Source organism: Heterocephalus glaber, unplaced genomic scaffold (assembly GCF_053883595.1).
Source record: "Heterocephalus glaber isolate CG9 unplaced genomic scaffold, H.glaber_assembly_v1.0 deba00001447, whole genome shotgun sequence".
Lineage (NCBI taxonomy): Eukaryota > Metazoa > Chordata > Mammalia > Rodentia > Bathyergidae > Heterocephalus > Heterocephalus glaber.
Genome location: NW_028258299.1, coordinates 3,400,706 through 3,413,458, shown reverse-complemented (window position 1 = coordinate 3,413,458; position 12,753 = coordinate 3,400,706). Strand labels below are relative to the sequence as shown.

At 60.7% G+C, this 12,753-nt stretch overlaps 2 protein-coding genes across 22 annotated transcripts in view; one reads left to right on the top strand and one right to left on the bottom strand.

Annotated features, from left to right (window-relative positions):
- Positions 1–9,203, top strand: part of Chd5 (chromodomain helicase DNA binding protein 5) — a 47,851-nt gene extending 38,648 nt beyond the window's left edge. For 2 of the 6 annotated variants that reach the window (XM_004863735.4, XM_004863736.4), the window contains exons 32-42: positions 125–204; positions 440–572; positions 2,517–2,606; positions 3,062–3,199; positions 3,401–3,509; positions 4,419–4,551; positions 4,941–5,136; positions 5,756–5,919; positions 6,008–6,122; positions 6,229–6,282; positions 6,737–9,203. In XM_004863735.4, the coding sequence (XP_004863792.1) occupies positions 125–204; positions 440–572; positions 2,517–2,606; positions 3,062–3,199; positions 3,401–3,509; positions 4,419–4,551; positions 4,941–5,136; positions 5,756–5,919; positions 6,008–6,122; positions 6,229–6,236 (1,166 nt within the window). In that variant the 3' untranslated portion in view covers positions 6,237–6,282; positions 6,737–9,203. Of the gene's footprint in view, positions 1–124; positions 205–439; positions 573–2,516; positions 2,607–3,061; positions 3,200–3,400; positions 3,510–4,418; positions 4,552–4,940; positions 5,137–5,755; positions 5,920–6,007; positions 6,123–6,228; positions 6,288–6,736 lie in introns of all 6 variants that reach the window. The other 4 variants (XM_004863732.4, XM_004863733.4, XM_087214586.1 and 1 more) reach the window with 3 other exon arrangements.
- A 246-nt stretch (positions 9,204–9,449) lies between these two features.
- The window catches only part of Kcnab2 (potassium voltage-gated channel subfamily A regulatory beta subunit 2), a 75,453-nt gene continuing 72,149 nt past the window's right edge, over positions 9,450–12,753 (bottom strand). For all 16 annotated transcript variants that reach the window (XM_087214596.1, XM_087214594.1, XM_087214593.1 and 13 more), the window contains one exon: positions 9,450–12,024. In XM_087214596.1, coding sequence (XP_087070722.1) covers positions 11,935–12,024 — 90 coding nt within the window. In that variant the 3' untranslated portion in view covers positions 9,450–11,934. The remainder of the gene's footprint in view (positions 12,025–12,753) is intronic.

Here is a 12,753-nt window from a genome sequence, read left to right as displayed (position 1 = left end):
CTTGCTTTGCCCTGCTGCACCACGGGCCCCTGGGGCAGAGGCCTGGCCTGGGCTCTCTGGATCAACCGGGGCCTGTCCTCCCCTCCTACTGGGCCCATCTCACCTCTTTCCCATCATCTTTCAGACAAAGTGGATGCCCCACTGGGCTACGGAGATGAGAAGGAGCCAGGGCTGCAGAAGCCAAAGAAACCCCTGGAAATCCAGGTACGGGACTCACCGGGCCTGGACCATGGTGGGTGTGGGGCGGAGGCTGGATCCTCGCCCCTTCTCAGGCCTTGCTGGCCTGTTTGAGACTGGCGTCTGGGCAGCCAGTTTGGGCCCTGGGTCTGCGGCTGCAGCAGGTGATGCAGTTGGGCTCACAGGCTCCCACCCGGTCCCCGCCCTCCCTGGGTGTCTACGGAGGCCCCAGGCCCTGAAGCCCCCAGTGTGCCCCTTCTAGGTCCTGCCAGCTGCCCTGGACAGAGTGGAGGGGGAGGACAAGCAGGAGAGCTTAGACAGCAAGGACAGAGCCCGAGACGAGCGACCGGAGGAGATGGAGAAGGCACAGGCCTCCCCGGAGCAGCTACCCAAAGGTAGAGGTGGGGCGGGACTGACGTGCTGACCCCCTTGCTCACCACGTGCAGCCTCTGGCCTCAGCCTTGCTCAGGCGTTGCTCTGTCCTGGCGTGCAGGCCCTCGGGCCTCGGTTCTCTCCACGTGGGAATCAGCTTGTGCTGCATAAAGAGACTGGACTCCCTGGGCTGTTTTGACGAGTGATTTCTAACTCTGGTTTGAAAATGTGGGTGTGTTTGGTGTGTCGAAAGCTGCTTTCTGGCTCAGTGGAGTCTGATTCTGTAAATGTTTTCTGTGTGCTTTCGAAGGGTGTCTGTTCTGCGATTGCCGGGTGGAGGGTTCTAAGTCCATGCATCAGAGTGTTAGATAAGGCTCATTAGTATTTTTACCACCAGTTTGCTTTGGAGCTCACTTTCTGAGGTACTGCTTTACACTCTCCTCCAGTGATTGTGGACTTAATCTCTCCTCCTTGCAATGCCAGATTTCATCTCTTCTCATTGGAGGCTGGGTTGTTAGGTGCATATTTGTTCAAGTTTTTAATATTTTTCTGGTGAAGTACGGCTCTAATTATTCTGTAATTATTATCATTTGTTGTGATACATTTTGCCTTGGGGTTTATTTTGACCAATTTAGTTTGATCTAACTTTATCTTTGAGCTAAGAATTTTAATCCTTTACATTTATTGTAATAGCTAGACCTTCAACCCTGCTTTACCCTTGTACCTTGTCAAGGTTAGCAGAGGTGAGGCTGAGGAGCCTTCCACATCTTTTGCTGTGTCTTTTACATGACTGTGTAACACATTCCTGCAAGCTTGGGTTCTGTGCCCACTGTCTCGAGAGACTGAGGTCAAGTTAGCAGCTCGGCTAAGTTCTCACATGCAGGCTCTGGGGAAGAATCACTTACGAGCTCCTTGTCATGGCTGAGCTGAGTTGCTCGAGGTTGGAGAGCTGAGGTCCTGGCTCCTTGCTGGCCTCAGCTGGTGGCCCATGTTCCTCCCTCCATCCTCAAGCCAGCGAGAGTCACAGAGATGCTGTTCTTCCTGGAGTCCCCAATTTCCTTTTTTGCAAGCATCCAGAGAAAACTCTGGCTTTCTAAAGACTCGTGTGGTTGTCAGGTCTGCTTAGGTGGCTTCCCTGTTCTAAGGTCACTGCGCCATATGACACAGCAAGGCCACAGGAGAACGATTATCGCGTTCACAGTCCTGGGTTCACACAGGGTGCGGGTGCCAGGGGAGGGGAAGTCTTCGAGGATATTGTAGAATTCTGCAATTAACTTGTTTACAGTGGTGTCTTTTATTTCTAGACATTTCATCCAGCTTTTCCCATTTTTTTCTTATTCTTTTCCCTATGGGTTCTATTCCCTTTTCTTTTTCTTTCTTTTTTTTTTTTTGAGGCAGAATCTCACCATGCAGTCCAGGCTGGCCTTGAATTCACTATGTAGCCCAGGCTGTCCTTGAACTCCTGGCAATCCTCTTGCCTCAGCCTCCTGAGTGCTGGGGATTACAGGCATGGACCACCACACCTGGCTGGAGACATACTTTAGCTTCTAACTGACCTTGTTTTACCATCTCCAGACACTTGTCTGAGGTCTTGGGTCTGCTGGGGGTTGCTCAAGGTGGACAGCTGTTGGTGTGGTAGGTTAGGGTGGCCTCCTCTTTGTCAGGGCCTTTTTTTTTTTTTTTTGACACAGGGATTGAACTCAGGACCTTATGCTTGCCAGGCAGGCACAGTGCCACTGAGCTACATCCCGGCCCTTAATTATATATTTTTGTAGTAATGGGGATGGAACCCAGGGCTTTGCACATGCTAGAGATCGTGCCCAGCGTTCTGGGCGTTGGGATGGAGGCGTGGGCATACAGGCTCACCTGGTAATGGGTGCAGGGGGCCTGGTGAGGAGCTGGTGGCACAGGCCTGTGTGTCGGGGGGATGCACCTGTTGGACCCCGAGCGACCCTGGTGTCTTACAGAGGAGGCGCCCCTCGAGAAGGAGAAGGCCCCAGACAAGCTGGACCTCAGGCTCAGCCACAGCAGAGCGGACAGTGGGGACTTCAGGCCAGGTGTGGGGCTCGTCCCTTGGCCTCTTTGGGGTGCCACCGGGGTCCTGGTCAGCTTCTGGGCACCATCTCCAGGCCCCGGGCCCGGATTGGAGATGGCGGAGGGTGCCTGGGGCACAGATGGCACCGAGAGAGGGGTGAGTGAGGTGGCCTGCAGGATTTGGGGCTCCCTTCTGTGGGCCTCTAGGACGCCACCCTTGGGCCAGCTCACTGGATAGCGCAGGCTGGCCTCAGACTTGTGGCGATCCTCCTGCCTCAGCCGCTTCCTCCTCAGCTCTCTGAACTGGTGCTGTGCCTTCTCGGTGGTCTCCTGCCCCATCCCCGGGTGGGCCGGGGACCAGCCTCCCTGTGTGGGACAGGGGCTACAGCTCATTCCTTCCAAGTCCGTGGCCCTGACTCCTTAAGGACAGGGGTGGACTCTTCCCGGTGGAGGGTGAGTGTGACCTGTGCCCCCATAGATGACACCAAGGCGGACGAGAAGGAGGCCATCGAGATGCAGCAGAATGGTGACAGAGAGGAAGACGAGGAGGGCAAGAAGGACGACAAGAATGGGAGATTCAAATTCATGTTCAACATTGCGGACGGTGGCTTCACAGGCACGGAGCCCCGGGAGTGGCCAGATGGCCAGCTTACCCTGGAGGGTGGCTGGTTGATAAAAGGCTGCTAAGCAACCCTTCCCAGCAGCACCTGAGCCAGAGCCTGGCGTTGGGGGGAGATGGCCAGTGTGCCGGGAGTGCTCGGCTCCTTGGGAGAGCGGGTGGGGCCTCGCCTCCTGCTCACTCTGGCTCTCTCCCCAGAGCTGCACACGCTATGGCAGAATGAGGAGCGGGCTGCAGTGTCCTCGGGAAAAATCTATGACATCTGGCACCGGCGCCATGACTACTGGCTGCTGGCTGGCATCGTGACGTATCCTTGGTCGGCCAGGCTGGGTGGCACTGGGGGCACCTGCCTCACTTTCTCCTGGCTCCCGGTGGGTCCCTGGGCCCACCCGTCACTCACTTGGCCTCCGTTGTCACCAGGCCTTCTCTGTGTCTGTGTCCAAAATTCCCCCTTCCAGCAGGGAGTGGTGCCCCGCACCTGTAATCTCAGCACTTGGGAGGCTGAGGCAGGAGGATCACCATGGGTTCGAGGCCAGCTTGGGCTACATAGTGAGTCCCTGCTGCAAAAAATAAAAAAATTTCACTCTTCTTACCTGGACTCGGTTGTTGGACCTAGAAGCCCTGATCACGACTGAGGCCATGTTCACAGGCCCAGGTTGGGATTGGATGTTGTCTCAGTGACTTTTCCCATGGCTGAGACACAGTATGTGACACCCACAGTTGAAGGTTGAAGAGCTTTACTTTGGCTCACAGCTGTAGCAGTTCAGTCCATGGTCTGCTGGCTCCAAGGCAGGGCCCTGTGGCAGAGGAGCCTAGAGGAGGAAAAGCTGCTCACAGCATGGTGGGCAGGAAGCAGAGGGAAGGGAGGAGCTGGGAGGGAGATGGACCCTTCCAGGCCACGTCCCAGTGACCACCCCTTGTGACCAGACCCCGCCTCTTACAGCAGCCTGCTGTGTCTCTGGTCTCCTCACCTTCCACAGCCCTGCCTGTGAGTGCGTGAAGCTCTGGGGGCCTCTAGACCTAAACCATAACGGACATGTCCACGGGTTGTTGGGGCAGGGAGTTAACCCCAGGAGCCTCCCTGCCACACCTGGTTCACCAGGGACGGCTGTCCATGCCCACTGACCTTGTCACCACGGTCATCGTGAGCAGGCACATACGCAGGGAGGCCCGGGCCCACTTCCTGTGCTGGCTTTGCCTTGACGGTGGCCTGCAGGCACGGCTATGCCCGCTGGCAGGACATCCAGAACGACCCCAGGTATCTGATCCTCAATGAGCCCTTCAAGTCTGAGATCCACAAGGGCAACTACCTGGAGATGAAGAACAAGTTCCTGGCCCGCAGGTTCAAGGTCAGGCTCTGCAGGGCTAGGAGCCGGGGAGGGGTTGAGGGATTCAGGGACTAGGGACCAAGGGGGCCCCTCGGACAGGGATGTTGGGCAGCAGCGTCCCTCCCATATCCCTCCACCTGGGCCAGGCTGCTCACAGGGGGTCTGACAGTCAGCAGAGTGATGGGGTCCTTGCTCTGGGCCAAGCCCCACTGTGCAAGTGTCCCCCACACTGGGGTGACATGGGGTACAGGAAGCCCAGCTTGATGAAAGCTCCAGGGTGTGGCCAGGTTGGGTGAGGATGGAAGGTGGGTGGCAGTATGGCTCGCTCCCTCTTTTCCCCTGGTCCTTGGGCGGGTGCTGGGGGATAGTGGCCATCCAGAGGGGCCACCCTAATGCCTGTCACCCCCCAGCTGCTGGAGCAGGCCCTGGTCATTGAGGAGCAGCTGCGGAGGGCCGCGTACCTCAACATGACCCAGGACCCCAACCACCCGGCCATGGCCCTCAATGCCCGCCTGGCTGAGGTGGAATGCCTGGCTGAGAGCCACCAGCACCTGTCCAAGGAGTCCCTGGCCGGGAACAAGCCGGCCAACGCCGTGCTGCACAAGGGTGAGCCACTGTGCCGGGGCTGAGGACAGAACACCAGCCTGGAGGTGTGGCTCGCTCCGGGGTGGACTGGGACAGTGCCATTGTCTAGCCGCTCCTTCTCTGGGTGGGATGCAGTGGGATACTCCTGTCCTGAATCCTTGCCATTCCCTCAGGGAGTCTCCCTAGTGCCCCTGTAGTAAAGGTGAGGACCTTTGACACTCGCTCCAGAACTCTGTAGTCCTTGGGGTCCCCTCTCTCCCTAGCCAGCTCCCAGGTAGGTGGCAGGGTGCCCAGAGCTGAGGGGTCTGCCAGGCCCTTCATCACCCTGGACTTGCCGACCCGCGCCCCATCCTGGGCCCCATCCTGCTCCAGCTGGCCCACGGTTCTGGGTTGGGTCAGGGTTCTGGCTTTCTGCTGTGCCGGAAGTATGGGCCCCTGGAGAAGTTCTTCGGAAACCCCCACCGTTCCCCAGTTGGCAACTCTGAGCTGCCCGGGTCCTTGGAAGGCCTGAGGAGCAGCGCCCCCTGGTGTCTGCTGCTGGCGGTGTGCCGAAACACACCCTTGTAAATAGCAACGGCCTGGCGGCTCCCTGCACCCTAGGGGCAGGCAAAGCGTCCACCTCTGGACCTCCCGCCCGCAGTACTGAACCAGCTGGAGGAGCTGCTGAGCGATATGAAGGCGGACGTGACGCGCTTGCCCTCCATGCTGTCCCGCATCCCCCCGGTGGCTGCCCGCCTGCAGATGTCAGAGCGCAGCATCCTGAGCCGCCTGACCAACCGTGCTGGGGACCCCACCATCCAGCAGGTCAGGCTCAGCCTGCGCACCCGGGTGCTCCCTGCCAGGCTTGGGTGGGTTCAGGACCGCACCCGTAAAGCTGAGTCCTTGCCTCCAGGGCGCTTTCGGCTCCTCCCAGATGTACAACAGCAACTTTGGGCCCAACTTCCGGGGCCCTGGACCGGGAGGGATTGTGAACTACAACCAGATGCCCCTGGGGCCCTATGTGACCGGTAGGTGCCCTCTGCTTCCAGGCAGCATGCACACAGGTGCCCTGCGGGGCCCGGCCTGCCCGCTGCCGCGGACGCCGGCCGAGCCCACCATGTGCTCTCTTTGCAGACATCTAGCCGACCCCGCAGCGTCCCCCCGTTGCAGTGCTCCCTTCCAGCTGAGGTGAGGCTCCCACCACCGCTGTGCTGCTCTGCCGGGCTCAGCGGGGCTCACTGGGCCTTGGTAAAGCTAGTGTGACGGACTGGTCGGCCTCCACTGCCTTTCGCTCGCTGGCGGGCACCCCAGGGAGCCATGCTTGTGTCAGCTCCCAGCCCCTGCCCCTGCCCGTGGCAGAGGGTAGCCGAGGGTCTGGGGCTATTGCTGGCCAGGAGCGGGGGCTGATTCCAGACCACTTTCACGGGACCACCAGCTTCCTCCAAGTCCCGTTTGTCCCTGTAGGAACTGTCGCCTGAGGGTGGAGGTTCTGGGGGCTTCCAGGCTGGGTGCTGGCCCTGAGGAGGTGTCCAGAGGCCTTGGCCGGGGAGTCCCCTCTGAGCTCCGAGGGCAACTCCAGCTCCTGGGGCCTCTGGCTGCCCGGCCACCCACAACAAGTAACCTGCTGATCCACCTTTCGTAGCGCGATGCCGGGCCACCTGCTCGACCCCCACGGGAGAGAAAAGCTACGGACTTGTACGAGCCAGTGCCCCCTCGGGACAAAAAGGGAAACCGAGTGATGCTATCACATGGAGGACGAGGCCCAGCCCGGCTGGGCCAGAGCCCGGAGGCACCATCTCGTCGTAATTCAAGTCTTCTTCCACGTGGCACTGCACCCACGGCCACGCGGATGTGCCCCTCCACCCCTCTCAGAGCGACTCCCTAGAGGAGATTCATTTATCTGTACATCTGTGCACTTTCCTATCGGAGACTCGGATGCTTTTGTCTTGATAAAAGGTGGCTGACATATGGAGGATCCTGGCCTGGAGCACCCAAGGCCCTGTACCAGGCTCTGGACCCGAAGGAAAACTCCCTGACTGCTCAGCCAGAGAGGAAGCAGCCCCTGGTGACCTAATTAGCCTTTAGTGTCCCTCGCCCTGTCCATCTGGCTTTGTGACGCCCTTCTGCTCTGTCCCCTGCCTGCCTGGGACCCTGATGCTGGGTGGGCAGGCAGGGAGTGGCTGTCTGGCCCGGGGGTGGGACACTGCCTGGTACCAGGTCCGGAGGTGTTTCCCGCTCCCTTCATGCCAGGCCTGGGGACCCTCAGATAGAGGCTGTCTCCTGGGGAAGGTGGGCACGTGTCTGTCCCTGGCCCAGCCTGTCCAGGGGGCCGGACTCTGTGGTTCCAGCTGAGGGGCAGTGGCCTTGTGGCCCAGGGCAGGCCAAAGTGTATGTCCTAGAGTGGGCAGGGCCTGAAACTGACAGCCACTGTGGGAGGGGCAGAGGGTCCCCATCTGCCGGAAGTGTGGTTGCAGGCAGGTGTAGCTCCAGCCCCGGCAGAGAGGGTCGTGGTCACAGGGTGGCCCAGCAGTCCCACTCCCCTCTGGGTACAGACTTCCCTGTCCAGACGCCCCTGGGCCACAGACACCTAGGAACCAGACCACCTGGGGGCAGGCGTCATCTCTCTCCTGTCCCTTTGGGGCACCATGTACTTTGCTGAGTTCTTGGAGGGCCGGGACTGGACCCAGTGGCCCTGTCTCCCAGGCGCCTGCCTGATTCCCTGCAGGAGCAGCCTGGAGCCTCGGCCCATCTCCTGGGTACGCGCTGGGGTGCCTCTGTGGTACTGTGCGGTGGCCTGGCTGGCCTGAGGGTGGAGGGAGCTGGGAGTTTCCCTGGGGGACCCGGGAGACAGACTCTCCGAGCGTGAGGAGGGAACCCTGAGCACGGCAGCAGGAGCGGCACTGGCTGGGCTCTCTGAGGAAGGTGTGAGACACAGTGTCATGGATCCCTGGGGATTGCTGGGCCCTCGCTGAGCCCCAGGTGTCCTTGTCTGCAGTGTGGCTCTTTCTCTGAACCCCCAGAGGCCAGACCCCTAAGCCCCTTCCACTGTGGCTGGCTTCCCACACACCTGTCTTCATCCAGATCCGAGGGGGCAGAGTGGGGTGCCCCGGAGGTGGGGAGCATTGCAAGGGGCCCTGAGCAAAGCAGGGGCTGGGTTTTGCTGCTCGCAGAATGGGGGAACCTGTGTGTTGCCAAGTCTCGGCTGGCAGCCCACGTCCACGTTTCCTGCCACGTTAGTTCCCCAGCAGGGCTGGGTTTCTGCAGAACCACCTCTGGTCAAAGGTCTCAGAGGGAGCTCAGGTGACACTGGCAGTTGGGCATGGAGCCATGAAGCATGCTGTGTCCCGGGGACCAGCCTGAGCGGAGGAGATGCCCCTGGAAAGCAACCTTTGGAAGCTCCCCTTGTCCTGTGAACCTGGCTTCTCCCTGTGCGGAAGGTCATCCGGGTGCCTGGGTCCCTCCATCTGTCCCAGGTGCTGCTGGTGGGTGGAGCAGAGGGTGTGGGGGGGAGGCCCCTCTGGGTGCCAAGCGTAGGTCACCTGGAGCCTCCAGCATGGCTTAGAAAGAGGAGGGGACCAGGAGAGGGTGAGGCCACGCTGCCGTCTGCCCACTGTTGGGTGGCCTGGCAGTGCCCATGGGCACCAGTTGGTCTAGAAAGGAGGAAGTGTGCCCACCCCGTTTTACACACCGGAAGTTTACAGTTGTGGTACATCAGCCCAAAGGCACTGGCGTTGTTGTGTTCATCTTCCCCCCCTTAATTTTCAGATTTTTTTTTAACAAAGTATTTTTTTAGGTGCGGTGACCCAGAAAGGGCCCGTTGGGTGTGTGTGTGTGTCCTGAACTCTTCTCCTACAGAACGGAGCCGGCCTGGGTTGAGTCTGGGGTCGCACTGTCCCCAGCTGAGGGCCTTGGGCAAGCTGGGGCGCGCAGCCAGGGTCCCAGCGGGGAGAGGTCGAGCTCTGGATGCTGGGCCCCCTGTGACTTGTGACTTGTCCCCGGTCCTGGCCTGAGGGAGGCTGGGCAGACTGTAGCCAGCACAGTCCCCTTTACTTTGTACTCTGTGTGTATGTTTTGGTTTCTGTGTTTTAATAAATCCTTTGGGAAGGGAATGGCTCAGTGTGGTTTTTAAGGTTCTTACTGATGGGGGGTGGGGAGGTCCCCCAAGCGCCTGTGGGCCCTGGCCTGAATCCCTTGGGAGAAGTAGGGCGGATCCCCAGGGTGACCCCAGTCTCTGACCCCACCAGGCCCTCCCATCCCTGTCATGGCTACGGGGCCTGGTTCCAGGGTCGCCCGCACCTGGTGGCCTTGCCCTCCTCTGTGGCACTGCCCCAGAAGAAACGAGGGGACAGGAGGCGCAGAGGCCAACGGGCTTGGGTTTTATTTGTCATTCCATAAATACGCGGCTGTCCCGGAAGCTGAAGTCCGGTGGTCTCTGCCTGGGGGGACGCAGATAGTGGAAGAACCACGATCATTAGAAAATGAGAGAGAGAGCGAGTTACGAACATGGCAGCGGGGTGAGAACAGGACCTGAGCCTTCACCATGGGCTCGGGGCACGTGGGAGCGGGCTCTGCTCTCCGCGGTGAAGCCTGAGCCCCCGGACTGGGCTCTTCCTATGTCCAGCTCTCCGGGTGAGGGCCTCGGCCGTGCTTCCGGGAGAGGACAGGGGCAGCAGGAGTCGGGAGGGAGCCGAGGCGGTCCCCTGGCCCAGGCCAAGAGCTTCAGGCTTCCTTGTCTAGCTCTTGGTCTACCATCCTTCCCCAGAGGCCCCTCCAACGCCTCCCACATCGGGCTCCCACCCCAGCCTTGTTCTCCCTGCGGTGGCTATAAAGGAACAGCCCCCGGAGCCAGGGTGTGGAGGTGCCATTCAGAGGCTGCCGGGGTCCTGGATACCATGCATGTGGGCCTCCCGAGGTCCTCCCAGGGTGCTCCCTTTCTTGGGGAAATGCAGCCAGCAGGGATTCCACGTTCCCTCGAGTGGCCCCTGGGGAGCAGCAGTCTCCGACCCAGGGCACTAGGCACATCACGTTCCTCCTCCCCACAGTGGGCAGGGCCGGGTACTACCCGTCAGCCAGGGCCAGGTGACCTGTCCCCAGACAGCCACCTGAGGTCCCCACACAGAGGGGGGCGGCTACAGCCTGGTGGCCTCTGCTTAGAGGGACACTGCCCCCTCTGGACACTGACAGGGTGGCTTCTGGTTGAAGCTCATGGCAGAGCTTGGTGGAGAAGAGCCCCAGGGTCTGGTCCAGGGGCAGTGTGGGGGTTCTGGACTCCAGGGCCGGCCGGCCGCCCTGGGAGACGGAGGAAGCCAGGTGCCCTGGCTCCCTCTTCCACGACCACCTCCTCTGCCTGTGTCTCAGTGGGTTTCTTCCAGCCACGGTCCCAGGTCTCCACCCAGCCTGGACAGGGGCAGGGGGAAGCCTGCTGGAATGTCAGCTCCACCAAAGGGCGTGGCAGGACAGATGTTCCTGCACCTGCACGGAGGGTGTGGGTGGATGACACCCACTGGGGTGGAGGAGCGGGGTCCTCCCTGGGGCCAGCTGGTATAGCTAGGGTAGGGGCATGGCTTCTGCACAGCCCTGGTCCTACATAGAGAAGGCTGGGTCCCACACAGGACCGTGGCCAGGCAGCACATGGCCTCACACCTGTGGGCCACTGGGCTGTCACCCTCTCTTCAGCCCCTTGCTGCTAAGGGTCTGACGCTCTGCCTGAGTGTCCCTCCCTCCCTTCTGACCATCCTAGGTGAGCGGGTGTGGAAGGGAATGAACAGCCCGGCCATCTCTCCTGGGCGCGGGTCCCTGAGTTCTTTTCCTACATGGCGTGTGTTGCTGTTTGGTGCAGCCCCCAGCCCCTGCACCTGCAGCATGGAAACCCCAGAGACCTTCCCTGGAAAGGGGCTGAGCATGGCCTCTTCAGAACCCAAGCCATCACCCTGGCGCGGGCAGGAGTGTTAGAGGAGGGACCCTGCTAACCTAGAGGAACACAGTCAAGTGCGCGGGGCCCGGCCTGCTCCCCCTGCCCGCCATGTGGCCTGCAGCCATGGTCCAGGTCATAGTGCTTGGCATCGGGCCTTCTGGGTCAGGACAGAGGGGCCTGCTCCCCAGGGCTCCTTCCCAAGTGCCCTGGCCTCCTGGCAGGGGGCTCTTTGATTGTGTACAGGGTTGAACACAACGGGATGATTAGCCAGAAATCAGATCCCCAAATTTCTGTGGGTCCCCAACCACACACCCAATCCCCCTGGGGTCTCTGCCCCTGCCAGCAAGGGTTAAGTGTGGGCCCAAGGGCCAGCTGGGTAGCCATGACCCCTGCCAAGGCCCAGTGGGCACAGGGCTGGATCGGGGTGGAGAGAGTGGTGGGAGGTGCCTGGGGTCAGGCCCAGCAATGTGCCTGGAGCCCATGGGAAGAGGGGGACTGGAGAAACTCCAAGGGGAGGCCCCACCCTGCCCACTGGGGCCCTGGCAGAGGGGCCCCCAGGAAGTGCCAGACCCCTTCCCCAGGTCTGGGGTTCTCGGCAGAGGAGAGGCCCACCCTGCCTGACCTGAGGACCCAGCCAGGTCTTGGCCTGACCTTGGCTTTGGGAGTCTCCATGAAAGGCTGGGTACAAACTGGGTTTCTTCCCGGAGGAGGAGCTGCGCAGGCTACGGGCTGTCCCCGGGAGACCTGACAGCGTCCGGCAAAGCAGCGGGTGGTGTCTGAAGGCAACCGGCAGGTCGTGTCCGGTGGTGTTTGGGCACGGCGGGTTCTCTCAGATGCAAACCCACTCTGCACTTGGTGTGGAAACAGCATAAGCAGCGAACAGATGAGGAGGGGCCGGAAACTGTCCTGGTGGGCAGCGGGACAACTTAGGATCTGTAGTCCTTTTTGCTGTAGGGTTTGTTGCCCAGAATGCTGTCGATCTCATGGACAATGGAAGATGACAGTTTGGGAAGGACCTGTACACAAGGACACAGCTAGTCAGACTCTTGCCCCTGTCTGGCCGGGCCTTTGGGGAGGCGCTGACACTTCACGGCACCCTGTGGCTGCCCTGGCTGTGGTCCTCACATCTGGGCTCCACATGCCGCACAGCAGACCTGGCGGCTTTGCATTGCCGAGAGTCCTGGTCTGGATGCCCTCCTTCCAGCTCCCGGGACTCTGGAGCCTTCCGGAAGTGGGGCAGTGGTGATGCAGGGTCCGCAGGCCTGCCTTCCAGGTCCTGGACTGCTCTCCCAGCTGCCTTCCCCTGGGTGACAGCACATCAGCCTTCTAGATGACAAGAACCCCGGTGATGGACTGCTTTGGATCCAGTCACGGCTCCCATCCCGGACCCTGGGGGCTGCTGCGCCGTCCTCTGGGTCTCTGCCCTAGTCTTGGCTTCCCAAGTGGCCCAGCAAGCTCCTCTCCAAAGACCCACTGGTGTGTGCCCTGCTCTGCCTCACCTCCCGGGGCTTCCACATCCCAGTCCTTGGAGGCCCCTGGCTCAGGCCTGCGGCTTCCTTGCCTTTTGTGGCTGCTCCTGCTGCCTGGAAAGCTCTCTGTGCTGTGAGGCTTTGCTTAAAAGCCCGTTTCCACAAGCCCATCTGACAGCCCCCGAACATGGGACTCAGCCCCTCTGTGCCTCTGCCTTGCCCTGGCCCCATTCCCTTTTTTTGTTTTTCTTTTCAGTACCGGGGATTGAACTCAGG